Source organism: Hirundo rustica, chromosome 10 (assembly GCF_015227805.2).
Source record: "Hirundo rustica isolate bHirRus1 chromosome 10, bHirRus1.pri.v3, whole genome shotgun sequence".
In the NCBI taxonomy this organism is placed as follows: Eukaryota; Metazoa; Chordata; class Aves; order Passeriformes; family Hirundinidae; genus Hirundo; species Hirundo rustica.
The window spans coordinates 12,627,607-12,651,237 of NC_053459.1; the positions used below are offsets into that span (position 1 = coordinate 12,627,607).

A 23,631-nucleotide genomic window follows, 5' to 3' on the forward strand; every position below is an offset into this window, starting at 1 on the left:
CCCCGACACAAACAGCGACTCGAAGAATCCATCAATATTCTTCTGGGGTGACAAAGCCAGAATGGGAGGGTAGGGAAACCACAACAGCCTGGCCAAGGGGACATGAGGGCAAACAGTGCCTTCCTGTGGAGATTGCCCTGCCCTGGCTGTGCTCCAAGGGCACTGCTGCAGCACCTGACCGTGTCTGCAGGGCTCTACGTGTCACTGCTGCTGTGCCAGTGAGTGCCAGCCTACAAATACCAACTACGTTGCCTTGTAGGAGCCACTGAAGATGTACATTCATGTGCAGGGCCAAAAGAGTTGTGTTGATGTAGGGAAGTGTTTGCAAATTTGTAATTTCCAAAATTAAAAAGTATTTACACTAGGCTTGCCTGATGTAGTTCAGGGAAGACTTTCTGTGGGCCTCTAGACCCCAGCCTACAGGGAGGAATCAGGAGGGAAATTAATCTGGTTGCTATCACTTTTACTTCTAATGTAACACACACACACACAAAAAAAAAAAAAAAAAAAAGAGGGTCAGATGTGCAGTCACACATGCAGATTATTTCTTTAATTGCTATCTCCATTACAGAGATAAAGTAGGATAGGATGAGTCCTCCATCACATAGGATAAAGTAATTGAGCAAGGATGTACCTATGACATGAAGCTGAGAGAAGTCACTGACTATGTGACCCATACTTTAATGGTGTGATACAAAGGTCAGGAGAATCAGTGGAAAATCTCCCATGATTTTTATGGCTGATACGGTAATGTAAACTCAGTATAATCAAGTGGTTAGAGCAATGGACATGAACCTAAGAAGCCTGACCCACTTCTCTCCTACACACATGCTCAGTCTCAGGTTTAATTGCACAGTAATACTCATGATAACAAGATTTTTATTTGCTCAGTGAACACTCTGATGCTGCTGCTCTCACACCAGTGTTTTAACAGTCTTGTTGAAAATCAGCTTCATGACATTTCTTTCTACAGTGCGGTCCAGGAGGATGTGATGTCTCTGTTCTTGTGTGCGCAGCTCTACAGTGAACATTTAGGGAATAGTGCCAGATGAAAGTGTGTCTGCCAATCAATTGCTCAATGGTTTTGCATGTTGGTTGTTCCAGAAATGGAACGTTGGCTGGCTCAAAGGCTGCAGGACCTAATGTTTCACTCCAGCTACTTAATACCTATCTCTACTATAAAAGCTGGTCCAGTGAATGAACATGACACTCATCCCATGAAAACTTTGTCCAAGTACATACTTTGGTCATGAGTGCTATCTAAGAGAGACTCTACAGCTGGTTTCTACATCCGTCAGTGTTAGGAATGTATTGTCCAAGGCTGTTTAGACAAACAAGTGGGAGATGCAGCCACATTTTGCAATTATGCCCTTGAAGAAAAAAAAAAATTATTACTTTCATTCTTTTCCTTTGCCTTGTGCCATGATACTCATCTTTAAGTGAAGATGTCCTGACACCAGCTGGATTGCAAATGTGGATGCAAATACAAATTTGTGCCATATTGTGTCACTCTCCTGCTTCTAGCCTTTCTGTATGTGAGTCACTGTAATGTACTGTGCAGAAGCTGTGATGCAGGTATCAAGGCTGGCATATCCATCTGCATGTGCCAGATGATGGTGTACTTCTCCCATCTATGCTTTTCTTCCAGCATTTCTGGGTTAAGGAAGCAGGCAGGATAAACACTGAGCAGTCAGAACACATTTGAAGGCATACAGGACAAGCCTCAGAATTTATTTTATGTGCTTCAGATGCCATTTTAAACTGGCTTGTTTCCCTACTCAGTGTCTCTGTAACATGTAGATAATTCTCCCCTCCAGACCCTTACACCTTTTTGGTTAGCTCAGAGAGCAGTGTTGATCTTTCCCACCTGGACTGCAGCTATCACGCAGTGCCTGTCATTCTCATGCAGATCAAAAAGGATTTTGCAGGCTGTTGCCCTTGATCTGTGCCTTATATGTCAGTGTTAAATGCTTCAGCTGAGAGATGCCTGCTTAAAATACATGCTCACCATCAAACCAAAAGGTCCTGAGGCATGTGGAGCACTGCTTAGTAATGCCTCTGAGAGGAAGTCCTGGCCACCATGGCATCAGCAAGGCTTCCTGCAGTACCTGGCATTTTTGATGGAGATCATCCATCCAAAGAGTGACCTAATGCAACCCTGTACAACTTTTGAGCCCATGAGATAGCAGCGTATGTGCAAATGTTAGGGTTTCCTTTTCGAAGGGAATTCAATGTGGCTAACAAATGCTGCACTCCAGGTACTCTTCATTTTACAGTTGCAACTGCTAGCACTTTTATAAAGCTGTCTTAATTACCAGTGACCCTGTGCTCTTCAAATGCATCAGCAGTACAAGGGATGATTCAGGATGACAGGGTCACAAGCTATGGGAAAGAGTGTCTGATCCATGCCCCACTTACATACATCTCTAGCTCATAGACTAGCTGCCCTAGATTAAAAAAAAAACTCTTCATGCCAAGTACTCCATTTTGGTAGAATTTAAAAGGACTTGGGTTCCAACCCTCTTTTATTGAAGTGTTGGTAGGATCAAATCTGTATAAGACACAAGCACTAGGACAGAACATGTTAAAAAAAATGATTTGTGGATATGAAAGCTGGTAAATTTGAGTCTTCTGGGGAAAAAAGGATTTTTACCCTCAGGCTAAAGTTAACTATTGCCTCTATATTAACTTTTAACATTTGATAGGAATTGTAAAAAAGTTTATGATTTTATGACAAAAGATGATACAGAGAGCTGAGAAGAATTGCAAGTTGACAGGATAAGAACCCAACGACCAAATATGCTGTTGCTAAAAGTCTTCCTGAGGAAGTCAACAAGCTCTAGAAAATTCTTCCCATCACTGAGGATTTGTCCACAATGCCAATGCTTTTGGGGAGTCAAGGGTATAGCTGCCTAGGAAAATGTTTGTCTCTCATCCCCTCCACCACCAGCACTGCCCTGATCAGCAAACACAAGGAGGAGTCATTGCATGCTACTTTTATTGCAGCAAAATAATTTAAATTATTAAATCATTTAGAAATGAGGAATTACAAAGTAGCCTCAAGTGCATGCTTAGGTGTTTTGATGAATAAAAGCTCTCATACCACATGTAAAACAATCAAAATACTCCACTCCAAAACCAAGATGTTTATAAAAAAGACATCTATCATATTGCTCCAACAGCTAATCTCACATTCTCCTCTGTCCTTACAACAGAGTCCTAATATTATGTTATGGTAAAATATTCTTTTTAAAAATTAAATTATAGGAAAATAATTCAATTTTGAATGTTCTATTATTTGTAAATCTTAATGCTTGTGTCTTTTGCTTAAAAACACAAATAATCCTTAGCATGCCTCTATTTAGTGTGGTATAATATTAAGTCAAAAAGAGACATAGCTCTCCTCCTCTAACTCAAGAAAAGTCATGCTGGAAGATCTTACTGGTGTGATGGTTGTGATCACACTAATGTGACTCTGCAGCTGATCATACAAAGTTCATTGAAAAGGAAAAACCAAAGACCTAAATCCTGCCAAAACTTTAAGAAATGTCTGTTCAACTAGGCTGCCATAAGCACTTACCTAAATCAGTTGAAATGAACACATCCAGAAAAACTTAGAAAATTTTTGAGAAATTCTGGTTTTTGTCAAGATTCTATTTCCCCCCAGTTTCTGTGGATTGCTCAAAACTAAGGGAAAGGAAGAATTAAAAACTAGCTGTAAAACCACCAAAACATAACAATAGAAGGGAACACCAGGAATGTATAGGACCTTATGTAATTAGTTCCTTTTTGTAACTCTTGCTTAGAAGTACCTACATTTCAAATACAATTTGTTCCTGTAGTTTCTTATACCCCAATCACTGTGTGTATTTAAAGCTATTTAGTGTTCTCTCCAAGCACTGAGGGTTTCTGATGATATCAAGTACAATAATAACATCAGAACCAGCTATTTATTGTGATAAGAATTCGGTCCAAGACTTTCTGCCAGTCTCTCATTTCTACACCTAGTGTGACATTCTCATGCTTTTTTTAACTTGTAGTCCCCTATTTGTAACTAGGTGTTATTTTGCCCATGATAACTATCTCTCTCCTCTCTGTTTGCCCATATTGCTCCAAGGTCAGCCAGACCTGTGTATTAAAAATACTGATAGATAAAATATAAGCGTTCAAAAAGGAAAAAACCCAGTTTTGTTAATGGACCGATGTGTTCTCTTTTATGTAAGTAATCCTCTAAACAGTGGAAAGATAGGCCAGATAAAGCACTAGAGAAGTGTTTCTGATGATAAGATTAAACTAGTAACTCTTTTTTGTTCCAATTTAAAATGGAAGTATTGCATGACCAGCACATTCTTTTCTCTTAAGAAAGTCTGAATACGTACCAATGGAAGAGACACGGTGGCCAAAGTTAGGAACATCAAAGGATGCTCCCCAGAGCCCTGCCACTTTTGCCACATTCCCAAAGCACTCACAAACAAGACAAGGGAAAAAATAACAACAGAAGCAGACAAACTTGGTGTGTGTTCATCTACAGAACATGAAATCCCATCTCTCTCTTGCAACATTATCTACACAATGAAAATGGAGGGCCATCTAGAATGATGACTGCTAGAAAAGCCCTGAAATGTGCTAATCAGGCTCACCTACCTGCCTGCTGTTCACTCAAATCTACTTTGAAAAATACCTCGAGCCGGGGGATTTTATAAACTTTTATTCTGTCCTAAAAAACAGGCCCAGGAAGCTTTCCACAACAGCCAAATTTTCTGCAAGGCGAATCACCCGTGGGAGAGGTGTCACAACCCGGTCACCTCCGGCCCTAGGGGAGGCAAAGGGTCGGCAGCAGAGCCCCCGGCACGGCGCGGCGCCTCTCCGCCCCGCTCTCCTCCGGCCCCCGAGCCGTGCTGCTGGCTTCCCGCACTGCCGGAGCCCCGCTCTGCTCCCCCGGCCCCCGCACACCGCCCGCTGCCGCTCTCCAGCGGGACCGCCGCCCGGGCTCGCACTGCGACGGAAGGTGCGTTTATTCTCCCTTCTGGCTTTCGCAATCTGAAAGTTTCTGGTCGTTCGCGGACCGCATCTTCCACGCAAAGGCGCGCACACGTAGCGGCGGGATCCCCAGGGAAAGAGATGCGTCACTGCGGAACGCTCAGCCTTAGCGTCTTGATCAAGAACGCGGTTTGGAGCCTTCTGCTTCATTTCCACCCCCCCGCCTCAACCCGCTCCAAAATCTGGTTTGATTTTGCTCTCCCCTCGTCTAGCTTCTCACCCATTAAAAAAAAAAAAAAAAAAAAATAGAAAAGCATTACTTTTTCAGCTCTGCTTTCTCCAGACAGATTTGGCTCGCTCCAAAGCCTCTGTGATTAAACACGCAGTAAATAGTAGTCAGACCAAAGTTCTCTAAGCCTGTGACTTTTTTTGGTGCCAATAAATCCCACTGCACCTTCTCTTCAGCTGCCCTCAATTTCCTTGACTCTCTTAAGGCTGTCATGTACATCTGGACCTGGCTCCCACTTCCATTGCAATATTTTTATTCTCTTTCAGATTCCGCTCTGAAAAGCTGCAGACCATTAAATCGACACATTTCTGAAATCTTTAGAGCAATTTAAGGATTTGATCACTTTTTTTTTTCCCCTTTGGAAATCCCCAGCCCAAAAAAAAACCGCCTTCAAAATGTCAAAAATATTGATGTTTAAGTTTTAATAAAAATAAGAATATCGTAATACAGTTTTAATTGGGGTAGGAAGGGAGAATCATTTTTCTTGAGACATGTAAGCCAATGTGACCCTAAAACACTGAATGCTGTCATTACTATTCTGCAATGCAGAAGTGAAAAAAAACCTTATTTGATGATATGAAAACAGCAATCTCCAGCCTGTGTATTGTAATTTGGGGTTTTGGTATCTTTTTGTTCCAGCAGAAGAGCTCTGCCATAATATGTCCAGTACATCTGTGTTTTCTCTCATTTGAGCCAGAAGCACCATGGAGCAGACACAGCCTTTCTTGACATATTTTTCTAAGCCAGTAAATATTTGATTTTTTTTTTTTTCTTGTGGTTCAGAATACAAAGAAGAGTGACATGACAGATTCTGATGATTTATCGCAGACAAATTTAGAGGTAGCAAATAATAAAATTTTATTCAATGGAGACAACCAGGGGGGCATACGTGTGTGGTTAGAAGTCACTCTTTTTTCCTGCTCACCAGATCATCACTTTACACAGCAGCTGGGAGAATGAAAGCTTTTGAAATTAACAATGTGCTGCTGTCAAAAGCAGAATAGTCGAAAGTGCAGAAATTAGAAGAGTAAATGGATCTGGAACTACCACGGGGATAGGAAGGAGACAAAATGTGTATCTAGCAGCATTTGGGGTCTAGCCAGACGTGCACTTTGCAGCAGCAATGCCAGGGGCAGGGATTGCTGTCCGCTGTTCTTTGCTGCCCCTACCGATCTGCCGGCGGAGCGGGCTACCCGAGCACTCCCCACCTTACTCCGCTTCCAAGGAAGCCAGGTTAGTTCAGATAAACAGTAAGTCTTTGCTAATCTAGTGCATTTTGAAAAAAAAATAAGTTAGGAGAAGCTTGTATGAGCAGCTCTGCTAGCAGAGTCGAAGGGATTTGGGATTCCCGATAACCACCCAGAGACAGGCTGCGGTCACTAATACCTTCCACCAGCGCAGCTGAGGCTGGAAGAACACATCTGTTCACCTCCTGAAGAGGACTAGATTTCTGGTCTGCTAATCTCATTTTCCACTACATATTTAGTCAAAATAGCCCCTCAATGCCTGGAGATTCCTTTGTGCTTGGTTCCTTCAGCAGTATTAACTTGGCAAAAGTAAATGAAGAGAAGAGTGAGTGCTGGTGTTTGGAGCTTGATCCAAATAGGGTGTATAAACAGCATAAAAGTACATAGCCCTGCTGTATCTCATCCTTTGCTGCTCTTAATGCTCTGAGTTCTTAAATCAGGCAGCTCCATGCAGCTTTATTTTAGTCAAGGGCCAAGCAGCTATGAATTAAGGAGCCATAGGGCTGAGCTTCCAGCAATCTGTTCTCTCCCAAATGTCCAATTAGAAGAGATAACACATTCAAAGACAAATTCCTGGCAAGAGCTGAAGATGAGATTTTGCTTGTATCAACAATGTGGTCAACACTTTGAGAATGATATATGAAAATAATGTAAGACAAAGATCTGAAATGTTTAAACAACAGATCAGTTATGGGCCTCTCAGAGGTGGTAAAGGTAAATTATTAAAGAATTTATAATTACATTCATGCCTAATTATTAATAAACAAGGATAGCTAACAGATGCTGCAGCAGATTTACATTTCCTAAGGAAACAAGAAGAATTATGGAAGAAAATCAGGATCAGCAAAATGATTAGGTCAGGAAGCCAAAATAGAGAGAGAGATTCCTTTTCAAACCTTGGAGGCATTAATAGATTGAAGAATGCTGACAGAACACCTATGGTGAGATTGTTTCAAAAAATTGAAAATGGAGATCAGATCCAAACCAGTGTTTAATTCTTACAGATGCCCTTCAAGTGACTTCACCACACGTTGAACATGAAAACAAATTGATATCTGTTTTCTTAAACATACAAATACTCCAGATCAGTCCAGTGAAAACTTCATCAGAGAAATATAAAATGTATTGCTTAGAAAAATTAACACCAAAGCACAGGATAGAAATCATGATGAGTAAACTGGAGAGAAAGCTTGGAAGAAGTAACAGTGAGTCATCAGGAGAAATTCTACCCCAGCTGATTTAAGGCTTGTGGAGAAACCAATACAATACTCAGCACTAGACTGTATGATTTGCAAACACTGTGACAGAAACCACTGAAAATATAAAGAATTGGCTTTGATTGTTAAGACAAGAGGCATCTGAAAATGAAGGGAAGAATCATGAAAATCTATTTTGAATTATTATTTCTTGTTTATTTATGACCTGGAAAAAAAAATCCCTGAAGAAATTACTGAAGTTTTCACAGAAACAGCTAATGAGTTTGACAGATAAAGATGTAAAGTGATAAAATAAACTTGTGTGAAATGGAAAATAAAACCTATCAATTAATTGCTGGGAAACAGATCATTGCAGCAACACTGAAGATAAACACTTATGAAACTATCAAACAAAAAGAAAATAAATTGAATACAACTGAACTTCAAGTTCAGGATTTTTTCCAATGAAGACATAAAACTTTCAAATACTCTTAAGTGGAGCCAGGGTAGCCTGACAAAAAGGCACATTAATGTTACTGTGCCGTGCTCAGGAAGACAAGCTCAGTAGCTGTACCTGCCCTTAAACAAATGCATTACACAACCACATTTACATGAAGACAATTTGGCATTGGAATGTCATCAATAAGATTACTGAAGTCACTTTTTGTTCCTAGGCACAGACTGGCCAGGGTAGAAACAGTGAAAGGCACTGGGCATTGCCAGGTTTTAATGATGGTTCTGCCACACTCAGATGGTATCAGGTCCTTCATATTCTCTGAGTATAATGGAATGACTTTTCACAATACCACATTTAAAACTTATCTCAGAAGTCTTTGAAGATAATTTCTATTAAGTTTTCATCTGATTTAAATACCTGCATTTGCCAGATACTGTTTGCTACTCAAACGTTAAAAAAATTCCTACTAGGGTATTTTCTCCTTTTAAGTAAGGGAATAAATCACAATAGGCTTACAGTCAGTGCAAAGCAGTGTTTTCATTCCTTATGTACTGAAATACTTGTAGAAAAGATTTTCCTCTCAGTATAGAAACAAGTCTGTACATTTAACACTGATGAAAACTGTTAATCTCAATAGGAACTGTTTGATTTAGGACACAGAATCCCTTCCATCCCCTAGAATCCATTCAGACCACTTCTTCTGCCATTACATGCCAATAACCTATGTCCAACCACAAGATAAAAATCATCCAGTCTCCCATTTGCACATCTCGAGTCCCTCTTCTTCATTTATACCCAAAAATTTCCTGCCTGCTGTTTCCTCCCCATCCTTTTGGCAATCGCCATGATTACATGCATGGAAAAACGTTATTAGGAAAGTCGAACGATTTTAATTGTTTGCATTGCAAATGTTTCTCCCTGGTGGAAAAAAGCTCTAATCATATCGTCTTATTGCTCATTCTTTACTCTTCTTCCTGTTGTCTCTATTGCTCTCTCTCCTTCTGTTCATTCTTCTCTCCAACCTGCTTCCCCAAATACACTGCCATGACATTCTCTTTACTCTTCCTTGCCCTGCAGGGAAGCTTATTGCTCTCCCCTTTCTATCTCGTGGTGATGTCACTTCTTCTCTAATAGAATCTGCAGCAAAATCCCTCTCCTGCTCCTTGCTTCCTAGAAGCCATATGCAAAAGCAGTAGCAGAAATCGGGAGATGGCAAACGACCCCTGCTGAGATCAGGTCTCTGCGCATGGTAGGCAGCTCTCTGATGAAAGAGCATAGGCTGAAAGCCATTTTGTATTGATAGATCCTGTTTCTAGCAATAAAGCAGAAACTTCAGTAGATTGAGATATTGGTTGTTGCATCAACAGCCTGGCGGCGCCTTGGGGCTTTGCAGAAAACCGAGATCTCGCAACTCTTTGGGTGCTCCACAAACACAGTAAAACCAGCTCTCTCTCCAGACACCCCACAGCCTAAACAGATCAAATATGCAAAGAGAGGGACAACAGGAATATTGAAAGGTCGAAAGATATGCCCAAGGGAACAGAGTAGATCTTGTCTGTGATTACTTATTGATGGCCTGTGTATTTATTTTCGTTACTTATCCCATGGCTAAGTAGTAATGGGAGAAAAAAATCTGGTTTTACATATTTTCAGATCTGTAGCATCTTTGCATCTAAATACACAAAGTACATTTTGCACATTTAATCAGTTAATATTGATAATCTCATAGTAAAGTAGAAAAACCCGTTCTATTTTGTCAGCGGCAGATACCACACCCTTTCTCTAAACCTCTCCGTTTGTCTCAATGCTAACAAACTTACAGCAAAAGGATAAGTTGTGAGTTTTGATAGGGGTTTTTTGTGGGGTTTTTGTTTTGTTTTGTTTCCTCTTTGAAGGAAATCACTTAAACAAGTTTCATGGTTTTGGTGTGGATTCACACTTTTGACACACTGTTAAGAGCGCTCTCTCCCTGCATGTTTGATTCAGGTGTGGGTTAGTACAGGGGGTGAAAAAAAGGTGAATTTTCTTTCCCTGAAAGCCTCTCAGGTAATGCAAGGGTCAGAGATAATCATTTTACAGCTCTCAGGAGCAGAGAATGTCTACATACAGTTTGTGATTTAAGAACGCTTTAATGAATTAAAATATATATGAGGAAAAAATGTCTTTAGAATGCCTTAAGGATTTTCATTAAAAAATAAAACAGATATTTAGAAACATCTGGTAACAACAAAGAAACCTATTTGATAACTAGTTCCCAATGCAGTTGTAAATCAGAGATGTCAGCAACTGTGAAAATGTCTTTTTTTCCACTATACTTTCAGAGTTTAAAAAACTACTACAGGCTTGTTTAGGATTGTGTACTATTTTAAACAATAGGCAGTGCCAGTAAATAATGATGTAATTTAGCCTAAAGATGGGCTCACTTTGTTTTCAGAATATGAGCTGGAAATCCTGAAACAAATTGACTGGGCTCTGTTCAGCTATAAAGTTTTGAGAGATATTAACAGTTCTATTGTTCTAAAAGCAGAGGATGTTTTGAGGGAAAACATAACTCAAAAATAAGTTGTCTGTCAAGAACTGAGGGCTTTCCACACATTTCTTTTGTTATGACAAAAAGCTTATGATATTTGGGTGCAAATGTTCAAGCAGCTGAAGAAATTTAACCTGTAATTTGTCCTTCGTAAGGGGCAAGATGTAATACCAACACTTTCTTTCCAAAAACCACAAATTCATTTCCTAGGCACAGAGGAACATAAGGAGAGTCAGCTGCTATGTAATCACAGCCCTGAGAAAAATTTCCAAAGGAATTTGCAGGTACTTGGATACTTAGAGAAGACTCACCAAAATTTCAAAATATTCACTGAAATAGGAGTTGTGTCTTGTCTGCTCGGACACTTTTGCAAACCTCGCCAGTCATCTTTATATAGTTCTGAATATCGAAGCGTCTCCAGCCGTCCAACCTTATCCAACGAAATCTGCTTCTGTAACCATGTGAAGTGCCTGACACTTGTGTCTGACCACAACTATTCCAGCTACTCAGCTTCCCTTGGCTTCTGCATTTCAGATAAAACACACGGATTGCACCAAAGCCCATTCTGCCACCACCACTTGACAGAAATTTGCTCAGAATCCTTTTCTTATCCATTATCACTTGAGACATTTACTAACATAAGCATCAATTTCTTGAGATCTGGAAACAAAGATAACCAATATTGACTAGATTATTGTGCCTAATTAAATTAATCTTTACTGATAAAATAGGGGGAAAGAAGGCATGGCTAATATTGTAATTTTTAAGTTTTAAGAAGAAAGGATTCTTTTCCTCTGACTAGCTGTAAGATACCAGGGAAAATTTATCTTGTGTATTATCTAATAGGCCTTCCAGAACTAAAGACCACAGGAGGTAAGGCTAACAAAATTAATATGCAAAGAAGTTCAGCACTAGGGACCCATCATTTTCTTGCAAATGGTTTCACTTTAAGGATGAAACAACACAAGACAATACCAATTTCTTTCCTTTTTTTGCAAATAGATGATGCTTTAAAAAAATTAACACATGACAGCAGGTGGGAAGAAACTAGAGAAGTAGATATTCAAAGTGGAGAGTGACTACAAATTTGATTTGCTTAACATTTTAGTAACTGATTTGAATTCACTGATATGTTAAAGCAATGTCAGGAGGTGTATTTAATTAAAACAAGATTGGTTGTTGTTCAGACATGAAGTAAACATTTAGTATACTTAGTGAATTATTAAAGAGAATGAAAAATAATCTGACCTTGAGAAAGCAGAATCATGAATAACAAGGACTGAGGAGATTCTACTTGACCACATTTGAAGATTATGTTCAGTTTTTGCTTGCATTAAATAGTAACAGTAATAGTAATCATTACCAAATTCATTATTAATTATAGGTTTTTAATAGCAAAGGGGTGCTTTTATTGCAGTAATAGATTTATATCACATCTGTATATGCAAGACTACTATGAAATATGATAGGAGAAAGTTAAACCATTCTCTCTTTTATGTGTGGAATTAACTTGGGCATTTAATGTTCTTTCTATCTGCTTCATAAGATGTCAGCAATATCCAGGTATTGTTTCTTGTAGTAAAGAGCTCATTGTGATTAGATTTCAAAAATATATGGCTGCACCCCAGGAAATGGTTCAATCTAATAGTACTCCCATCAATTCAAAATAGGTGAGTGTCAGACAAGCTTCGAAGGAAACAAATCAGCACAGCATAGTTCAGAATTTTAAAATCAAGACTTTGAAGAAGGAGAAAGGCTACATATCTTGGCCCAAGCATATCAAAAATTGATGTTTATATATGTCAAATGTAGTATATTAGTGCAATAAAACATACTGATGAAAATGCTCGCTTTGAAATTAATTCTCATTTACAACTGAGTGATATTCCATCGAGGAGCCTCTTGTTTTAACAAGAACACTGCAAAACATACTGCAAGACACTAGCTTAAAATATATTTTCTATATTTTATCATTCTTTCACATAAGAAAAGCTTAGTCTTTAAAAGTTCAATTCACCTTAGGAAGATAAGACAAAGTAACTCATCCTGATAAGGGTTGAAGAAGTTTTTTCCCTTGAGCCTTTGTAAGTCAAAAATTTTCTCAAACATACCACAGAAAAGAATTTATAAGTGTCCATATTCTGAATAACAATTCAGCTTGAAATTAAGTAGATATAATTATATGGTTAACTCCTGACTATAGAGTTTCTTCATATTTGTAAGTGTGTACATGTTTGTAGACCTGGGACCAAAGATTGTTACAAGCATGGTTCCCTCAGAATAAAATTTAAACAATAAATTAAAAGCAGTAGGGAAAACAGAAAATCACCAATATCAAAATCTAAAACAATCCTATACAAAGCTTTAGTTTGCCCATGTAAATTTTTGTATTTCCGCAAAACTCTCCAAGACTTACGAAAATCCTAACATATTTTTGGCAAAACCAGTGGGAAAGTGATGAAGATATAATTCAGTACAATGACATAAAAATCACACTATTTTTAAAAAGGAAAAAATAGATGAGTAAGTCTTTCTGCTTCAAAAACCATACAAAAAGAGATCCCTGCATGCAGACACATGAACTTTCATTGATTTTACCGAGAATATATCAATTAGTAAGAAATCTGATCAGTTTAATACCGTTTTATTTCTAAGATCATTATTATTACCAACTTTATGTAAAACAAATTTCTGAAATCAGTGTGGGGAATGTTCCTTGAACAAGGATCCCCCCTCAAGGGAAGAGAGCCACACAGTGAAGGAGATATGTGTGTGTAAGGGTTTCCAGGACTGTCCTGTGGTCTGATGTGTCCCATCCCTAAACTTTTTTCTTAATTTTAATTTTTTTTAATTAATTCAGATATTTAAATCTGAAAAGTTATATAAATAGGATTTGGTGTGATGATTATCAGTTCTTAGGGGTGGTTATATTTAATTCAGATACCTAACTTAAGGCTTTGATCCACAGGCCATAACAACAATAGCAACAAAAGTAAAATGCATTATTTATAAATTTATACTATTGTAAATTCAGATACTTCTAAGAGACTAAAAATCAAGCTCCATTTGTTCAATATAAAAAGACTTTGAAATGTAATCTCCATGGGTTGATTGATCTATTACATAATGTCCTTTTTTTGCTTTCTCTGTACAAACATGTTAAACATGCTTGATAGTTTTCTGAGTACACATAATTTCTTCCATTTCCCTTTGCACTCAATCTATTATCTTTTACAGTGTTTAATAAATTAATGTAGGCAATCTAAAATTGAATTACTTTATCCATAATCAAATTAATTATATGTCAACCTTTTCCAAGGCTATAAAATATGAATATCTAATAACAGCAATGTTTGCATTATGCTGTAATAGTTATAAAATCTTTTACTTTAAGGGATAGCAAGAAGATAACAGAAACTGTCAAAATTAAATACAATATCAGACCTATTCCTTTTTTATTAGGCTTCTTTAATCTCTATAAATCATATCTTTATATTCAGCAATGGAAATAAAGTTGGGTGGTTAGAAGAGGTTAGCTAAATAAAATCACGTTTCTTCTCAAATTGTTCTTGTAACATGAAACAAAAGGAGTTCCTAAAGCTTACACTCTTGGGTTATTTCATTTAAAGGGTTACTGATCCCTCAGATAAATAAAATCAGACACTTTCACGTGTTTCTGTGACCCCTCAGTGCAGACTGGCAACACACTTCAGGTCACAACAGCTGTACACAACATTCCTGCATGGAATTGCCTCTGTCCCAACACAACAGGAACGGTCAAAATTCCTCTTGCTCAGTAACACAACAGAGTTTATTGGCTTGATTATACGGTGTGCCAGTCACCTTTGACACTTAATCCATACTTTTCCTGCAGAGACTGACTGCTGAGCATCCAAGGAAAGGTTCTCTGTCTTTCAGCGCTCCCACAGCATCCCCTGAAAGCTGGATGCCCATGACTGAGCAGCACATTTACACGAGCTCTTCCTTCCCAGGCAGCTCCTGAGCCACAAACTTTCCACAAAGGGTGGCAGCAAGAATAATTTTGCTGTTTTACCCAGAATCTGTACAGCTTTTTAATGAATATCCCAGCTGCCCACTGAACCTGCAGCAGCATCCTGAGCATCCTTGCTCATTCCTAGTCTGGTTAAAATCTAGCACCTCTCAGATCAGCCTTTTCAAAAAGTCTGGGGAGTGTTTTCTCAGACTCCCCTGCAAGAACTGATGGTCCAATAAATTCTAATGGCCTAAACCTCAGAACAGCTAAACCCCAAAAGTCCTGGTCCTCTCAACTTACTGTCAAATGTTAGCTAGAACCAAGTCCTGGAAACCAAGGGAAGAATACACTTCCTTGTCCTCTGACTCCATGTGACAGTTTTTCTGTAAAATTAGAGTGAAAGTAGAAAAAACCCTGAGTCACAGTAACAAGACCTTCCCAACAAGAGTCCTGCAGCCACAGAGCAGCAAGGGATTGAGTAGTGATGGTGCTGCAGGAAATGCTCCGTCCTTCCAGCTCTTCCCAACACTCACACTGCACCCAGCCAGGCCTGGTGGCAGCTTTCTTAACAAAACATTTCTACTATTGCAGTGGGTTTCCCCAAGAGAGGAAAAAGAAATCTTTTCCCTTTCTGTTTAAACACAGTTGCCTTGTCTTGATCTACAACCTAGGGTGCTCCAATGTGGAACATATAAATATATAACATTAAAGCACCAACTGCATGCTCATGTGGCTCTGTCTCAGTATTGTCATCTTGGGCAAATATTTGATATTCCACCCTGCTTCTTGGTGGTCTCTGTTCTTTAAGCATCCTTGAAATTAAAAGACCATAAATCACGTTGCAAGGTTTTTTACATCACGTTTTTCACACTCAGAAATAAAAACATCAAGCTATTCATTATGTTACCTACAGTCCAAGCAAAACAAGTAATTATATTGCCTCCAAATTCTGGAAATATACATAAGAGTCAAAAAATCAACTGTGACTACACATTTAAGATGCAAATAGACTTGGGCCAAATTGAATATCATTGACTATAAGGTAACTGGGTTTTTTATGAGAAAGCAAACTCAGAGTTCTGTGTCCTCTCCAGTATTTGCGGAACACAGAGTTTCAAACTGATTTTTACATTTAACAAATGTGGTGTGCATCACCTAAATTAATAACAATCTGAAGCTAAATCTGCTTTACAATTATTATAGTGCAATTCTCCCCATCAAGAAATGCTGTGGACTTACTGTTTACCTTTCAGTTGATTTTATTTGCCAGATTATATACAAAATGGTCCCATGGGCTTGTTGAATATATGGGTGCTAACAATGAAAAATGTGCATAGTTTTAATACCAACTTTGTAAATTGCCTTAATAATAGCTTGTATAATGTAATAGTATTTTCAACCAGTACTTTTAATTTCTAGCTCATCAAGTCTTTTCATTGAACCCCAAGGGTGTAGCTATAAAAGTAAGATTTAATTTTGTATATAATGTGGCCTAAATTAGTTTTAAAGCAATAGGAGAAACATGCAGCTCAAAGAGATAAGACTGAAATTATTATAACTCGGTGAAATTTCCTATAGCAAAATTAATCATTATTTCCATTTTTACATAATTTGACATAAAAAATATAAGACTAATATAGATCTAATCAAGGTATATATTTTAAATCACTTTACTGTACATTACAGAGGCCATAAAAAAGTGTTGCAAACAATCTGACAGCAAATTATTTGAAGACACTTGCAAAGTTGACTATTTTTTTGGTGAAATGTGTTAATAAATGAATGCTACTCCAAAATAACAAATGCTATATTTATGTTCATAACTTTGGCTAAAACTGGAAGTTCACACCCAGAAACTGACCTCTCACCCTCTCATGGCTTGTCATGCTTGTCAACTGTCTGTGACATTTGGTCATTTTCCCTAAAAATGCATTTCCTGGAATCATGTGATTATGCAAAACCTCCCAGCTGCAGAGAAAATCTAGCAAGCATGAATGATAAAGCAGATGAAAAGAGACACATAACAGACACAACATTATTTTCTCAGACTTTATTTTTTAATTTGTTTATTCTACTCATCTTTGTTCAGGGGCTTGACACATTCATGACTGCTTCGGCTTGGCAAATGTACTGTTTGACCCTTTTAAACTCATGAAAATAATCTTAAAGGCCATCAGACTTGTACAAAATTTTTTGTTCTATATTCGTGTTTAACCAAGATTTAAGTCCATTACATAAAGCAGGGACCAAAATTTTTCCAGTTGGCTGTGACTGCTTTTCCATAGGAATATATCTTCCAATACTAGATGCTTTCCACTGTGAACAGTTCCTTTGGCCTCAAAAATATGGATTACAGCTGTCTTTGCAGATAAATCTGATATGATATCAAATCAGACAGAGTATAGGAGAATGAGAAAGAAGAGAATACTTATTATGGTATCAGAAACTTTATGTTATTTCCACTATCTGGGATACTGTTTAGAATGCTTTCTGTGTATATTAAAATTTATACCCCTACGTTATATGAAGGTCTCTCAGGTCTGTGCTATTAATATCTGCACAACTTGATTTTGCTTGCAAGACCAGCAAGGTTATGTGGGGCTTTTAATACTCTGAAAGGTTTTGGAAAACAATCGAACCAACCTGGTGTCTGACTCATCAAAACCATCACTGAAGTGCAGGCAGGAGTGAGGGTCAGACACACTGCCCCAGTGTGCTCCAGTACTGTGGTATCCAGGCACATTTTGGATCCATCGGGAGACTGGACTTTGGGAAATTGCCCAAAGAATCCCACAAGGTCCTGCTGTTGGCTGAAGGCTTTAGAATAAAGAGTAAAACTTCTCCAGGTTTCGGTATGAACAGGCTCAGCCTGATCAAGAGTGGCTTTGTGGAATATTCTCTGTCAGTGCTTTTTTTTTAAGTTTATTTCATCCTTGTAAGCCTTATTGATTTTTACAGCTGCTGGTGGTCTGACCCCAGGAATTGAATAGTTGGCTACAGCTCCTGCAACACCTCCTGCTCCCAAAGTTTCAGACCCTGTATCTTTTGAATAGCTAAATAGGCTCATTAACTGTGTTTCTGAAGCCTTCCGACATATTTACTACAAACAAAAATAAGTATCTGTATCAAGCAATCTAAGTAATTATGTGCATTAATTATCCACGCACACATATATATTTATATACACACTCAGGGGAGGATGGTGCCTTAGCTGTGTATTGCAGTGGTGTTCCCAGAATCCAGCCCACCGTTTGCCCGCTGCTGGGGGCGTGGGGAGCAGACACGGTGGAAGTGCCTGTGTTGCACAGGACATCACATTCCTGTCCCCACGCACGTGAATCCACCCGTGCCCCGTGTCACAGCGCACACCTCCGGGGACTGCAGAGCCCAGGAAATGTTAAAGATCAGAGAGTAGGGCAAAGAGTAAACAAAATGCCAATAATAAACATTTAAAATCAGGAGACTCACAGATTGGAAAAGCCCTGTAAGATCAAGTGTAACCACTAAACTAACACTGCCAGGTCCACCCCTGGGACATGTCCCAAAACACCACATCTGCACTGTGCTGTGAGCACTCTCAGGGATGGTGACTCCACCCCTTCCCTGGGCAGCCTGTTCCAATGCTAGACCATCCATACAGTGAATAAATGTTTCCTAATATCCAATCTTGTTTTAAGAAGTGCCATCTAAATAAGAGTTAAATTTATCTGTACCTTAATTAATTATTTCAATGAGATTGAATGACTGGGTGAGGACAAAAAAATTACAGACCTTAAAAATTACTGCACATTTTTAATGCTAGCATGAAAAATAGATTATATTAAAACATTACCCAGCTTTCATCCTAATCTCTTTCTCTAACATATTTTTAGTAAAATCACTCCAAAACCGAGCTAATGTTTGTTCAGATGGAAATCCAGGCTGATTTGCTACCAAGGGACTGGTGTCCATGCCACAGGCTTTGCTGTCAATGCAATGTCCCAGGAGTGTTGCAGGATGCCAAGTGAAAAGTTGCTGTCCTAACATCAGCCACACGTCCCCATAGCAGCAAAGGACTGACTGTGAGCTACCAACAAAAAGACTCCGTGCTGCATTAATTTACATCTCAATAACCATTTTTGTGGTACATTTGAACGTTCTACAGGAAAGGTACTTTGCACTGTCATTGGATTGATTGTTTTGTTTTACTGAATGTGGTTGAGGAAATAATATTGTGGCTGAATCACCAGTAGAAGACAACTCAGGAGGACAACTGCAAATCTAAAGACTGAGGATTGATTTCTCACTTGTCTGTGGTGGCATTGCCGGCAGTAATCAAATACCCAGAAAAGGAGCACAAACCTGTGCTACTCTGTCCGAGAGGTGGGTTATCCCAGGCACTTTCCAAGTGGCAGAGATGATCTGGCACTCAAAAAAGAATTTATGAACATTCCCAAACAGGTTTTGAAATGCTACAGGTTTGCTTTGAAGTTAGTAAGAACTTTTTTATTGTTTGTTTTCTCCTTCAGTAGAAAATATAGTATAGAAATAGTATCTTCTGTAAAGATACTATTTTGTCATATTCAACAGAAAACAATAATCTTGTGGACGTCCTTGGAAACTTCTTCAGTTTTCCCTTTCTCATCTGTAAAACTTTCAGTCATACAATCTGGAGATGGAAAGGGTATCTTACTAAGAAGGGTGATCAATTACAAATGATAAACAGCAAGTAGCAAAGTGCTGAAAACATAGGCATTATGATCAGCCTGCAAACATCCTTTGTGCTCAGCATTTCAGTAAAGTGCTCATTGAGAAATCATGAATAATGAACGCAACAGTAAAGAAAAAAAAAAATAAAAACACAACTTTGTTCAGTTAAAAATTGGAAGAGAAAAAGTCAAATAAATTATTCCATATGATCAGTTTTCCCCTCCAGTTACTGCTTTATACTCCTCTACACAGAGAGAACTGCCAGGACCTGCCTGCTTTTTTTCCTGAAGTTTTTTTACAATCTGTTACAAGAGTCTCTCCCTCTCTGGCTGCACTCTCAGTCTGTCTCATGGAAAATATTCGGTGGAGTGCAACCAAGCCCCTCTTTACATGCGAGTTCTCTAATCCTGCCATACAAGACTGCCTGTTTTCCAAAACAGAGAATGAGTCCTATTTCATCCAAACTAGATTTATATCAATGCACAGATTTAAGGCAGATTCCCAGCTGTTCCCTCATTGGGAATAAGATGAAAGAGTTAAAAATGCAGTGCTTTGGACAAAATACATGCATTTGTTCAAGGAAAAAATTTATAACAAGAAGATATGCACGCCTGATGATGAATGAAAGCCTGTTTGTACCTAATGTATCGAAGAAATTGTTCAAGAGCAGTTAATTTTGCCATTTCAATGTCTTTATGAGTTATCTGCCACAGAAGTACTTGTTTTAAAAGATGAGTTGCCTGGCAACCACTTTAACATAGACCAGCTGACTTTTCTGAACTTTGGTAAATGTTTTATTCATCAGCTGGTATTCTTTGCTCACTTCCCTTCATTTTCAAATTCCCTTTTCTGATTGTTTACATGCTTTTTACATTCTGCAGAGCAGCTTCATGGACTATCCACTACCATGCAATAATGGACACCAGTCTCTTGCATAATTTACACCAGTTTTTGCATAAAATCACTTTTAAAAAGCATCAGGCGTTTAAAATACTTTTTTTTATTGTACATACTCAGCTCATCATGCAACTTGACCCGAGCAAACCATATAGAGACAGAATGTTTGGAAGAGTTGTATTATCTCTATTCATTAGTTAAAAAATTAATACCAGAGACTTTCCTTCATGAATTGCCCACAGATGTATTGATATCAGTATATGGATAGGGAATTAAAGGGCTGGTAGATAAAGAGATAGAAAGACAAGAACTGTTTTGGATTACACCACTTGGAAAAATCACAAGAAATCAGGAGGGAGGGGGGAAGGAAACATATAGAAGAGAAGTTCTTGCCAATAATGAAATAGTTCCCAAGGGAAATAACAGACATCTCTCAACTCTGAGACTTTTCCTCTATAATTTGTATGGCAATACAGAACCTGAACAGACCAAAAGAAAGACCCTGACATTTTGACCCACCTAGCTTTTTGAAGCCTTCATTATCAAACACAGTTTGATAAAGGCACCCTCATGTGTTGGTTTAATTCTCTGTGTGGAGAAAATGTTGTTTGATCTCCAGCTAAGGGACCGCAGCTCTTGAAGTGCTCACATGGAGTGGCAACCTTAAGGCCCTGACCTGAGGAGCCAGTGTAGGGGATGTTGTTTCGGATAACGGTTTAGAATATGTTAATGATGCCCTGAAAGGGGTTTGCAGTGCTCACTCCCTCCAAACCTGAGGTAAAATAGTTTTCCTATTTTGAAGCAGCAGCAGATTCACACACGGTTCACTTTTAATGAGCTCTCTTGTTAAGGAAGTTGGTCTTGTTTACACGTCCATGTACTGTGTGTTAAAGGTGCAACAAAAAAAAAGCAGCTCCAAAAAGTTAAGTAAACGAAAAACAGTCAAATAAAAGCATTATGCCTGGCCTTTGGCATTGCACATATGTTCTAGTGGTTTAACCTCATATTCTTCCTCTGGTTCTGACTTACTGCTTTCAAAGTAAGTTAACAGAAATTGTTTACTGTTTAAGAAGAAAACAATTACAAGCCAGTAGAGCTGCCCAGAGGTTCTCCTCGTGAGGCCGTTAAGCCGTGAGCAGCGGTCTCTGAGGAGGTTGGAGCGGGGCACTGTGCACACGCCCTGAGCAGGAGCAGCCCGGGCGCTGGAGAGACAGCGGTCCTGCTTCACCAAAATTACTCAGGAGCAAATCGATTGTGTCACCACTCGCTGAATTCAGGTGGCCAGACAAACATAATGCCATTACCTCCTAAACTTCAGATGTTTGCCTGTGCTGACCCAGTGGGTTTTTTCCTCTCCCAGTCGTAGCACGCAAGGTAGCTACAAGAACCTGTGAGGAACAGTCTTCTAGAAGAGTTCTTTAAGCAGAATGCTTTTTGGAACTTTTATTCTATTGCGTCTTGCTTAATGTGGCTGCACTGAGTGAGGATTTCACCTTGTTTATTCTCTCTTTTAGCAGACCTTTATTAAAAGTCTCTCTGTAGATCTGTAATAATGGTAACATCTTTTCAAAAACAGGAGTGAAAACATTATCTTAAAGAAGGATGACTGATCTATTCAGGTTATTAGCAAAATTCTCATTGAATTTAGTAGAATCTGCACTTCTCTCTAGGATTTCATCAGAAAGAGGTTGTTTGACTCAGAACTAAAAGACCAGCTGAAGGCCCAAATTTTGTTTTGTTGCTGCTTTATAGCTGTGCTGTTCAAAGAGTCTCATATTTAGATCTACTAAGTCCTGAAGAATTTTACAATTGTACTGTAAATTTTGTATGTATGTGATTTACAATTATACTGTAAATTGCACATATAAATTTAACTGTTGAACTACAGGCCCAGACTGGAAGATTACCTCCAGAAACAACAGAGATTTTTGTTCAATTATTTCATAAACTCGAAGCAATACACCCTCATTCTGGTCTTGCAAAAGGAGCCTGGGCTTCACTCCTCTAGTACAGGCTCAGGGAAACATCAATCTCATTCACTCAAGTGTTTTCCTAAATACGAAGCCATTCCCAGGCAAGGCCATAATTCACATCTTATGTAGCTTTGGCCAGAGTCATTGGATTAAGTCAAAACATGCCCAAAGGCAACCATGGAAGTGTAATTACAGGCAGAGGCCACAAACGAGGAAAACTGTACAAGTACATAGAAATTAAATTATTCTTCCAACTAACATTTCCAGTTAATGCACACATGTAATTACAAATATATTCATAATAATTTGTAATAACTTTTAACTTTAAATGTTCACTAATTAGTAGATCACTTTATCACTCCAGGTTTGGATGCTGCTCCTTTCCCAGTGAACATCTCAGCTTCTCTGTGTCTTAGGACAGGAATTACTTGTATTTCAGTGAATCTTTACATCGTATTCTTATCCATACATTCATACATATACACCCCACCACATTTGTATTAAATTACCTTTAATCTCTGTCTAGGATGACTGAAAATCACCTTCCATCTGCCTAGGAATTGCTAAGAGACACTGATAATAGCCAACCTTTCCTTCAAGTGGGAGAAATGTTTTCCTAAGGGAAATCCTTGTTTAACGGTTTTCCTGTGCCCAAGCTTGGCCTGCCACAGTTTGGTCTTTACCCCTCTCACACATAAAAGGCTTCCCATAGCAAAGCACAGAGGTTTGAGGCTCAGGTGAGGCAGGAATGTTTTGAGCAAGCCTAAATGCTGCATCCCTCTGCAGCTTTCTGTTACCACCTGCTTAGGGGAACTGGTGACATAGGGCTCCATAAAGAAAATAAAGCTTCCTATTTCTATCTCAGTCCTCTGGCTGTTTATTAAATAACCTGTGAGTCTTGGTCTCTTGCCCCCTGGAGAAAGAGTCAGATTTGCACCATATATTAATTACATAAAATTGCCCAAATAAAACTGTGCTCAACTACTGAGAATTCAAGGGAAGTGTTTTGCTTCCCTTAAAATATTTTTAATTTTCTCAAGAAAAACACAAGAAATAAAAATTAAGAAGGCTTTGTTTTGGAGTCAAAACAATACAATCAGGAAAAAGTCAAACATCTTCCCAAATCTTCAGCAACTTTTAAAGTTTTCCAACACACGTGAGGTACTACTAAGGTCTCTTGCGTTTCAGGGGATCTCAAAACCTGAGTGTTTTGAAAGAATAATGCTTATAAGGAAATAAAGCAAAAATTAAATTAGGAAAGCATTCTTTCTTCTAGCACTGTGATTTTTCTGTGGAGGACGGCAAGTAAGAGGATGATTTCAAGGTCATTTTAAATGCCCTATAGGTCTTTTGCAAGGGAATCTCCTGCTGACACGGTT

General features: G+C 38.6%; 1 protein-coding gene across 1 annotated transcript in view; it reads left to right on the forward strand.

Moving 5' to 3' along the window:
• Positions 1-102: 102 nt before the first annotated feature.
• The window catches only part of LOC131378617 (basic salivary proline-rich protein 1-like), a 28,499-nt gene continuing 4,970 nt past the window's right edge, over positions 103-23,631 (forward strand). The window contains exons 1-3 of the mRNA XM_058421959.1: positions 103-218; positions 4,729-5,008; positions 6,053-6,109. Coding sequence (XP_058277942.1) covers positions 103-218; positions 4,729-5,008; positions 6,053-6,109 — 453 coding nt within the window. The remainder of the gene's footprint in view (positions 219-4,728; positions 5,009-6,052; positions 6,110-23,631) is intronic.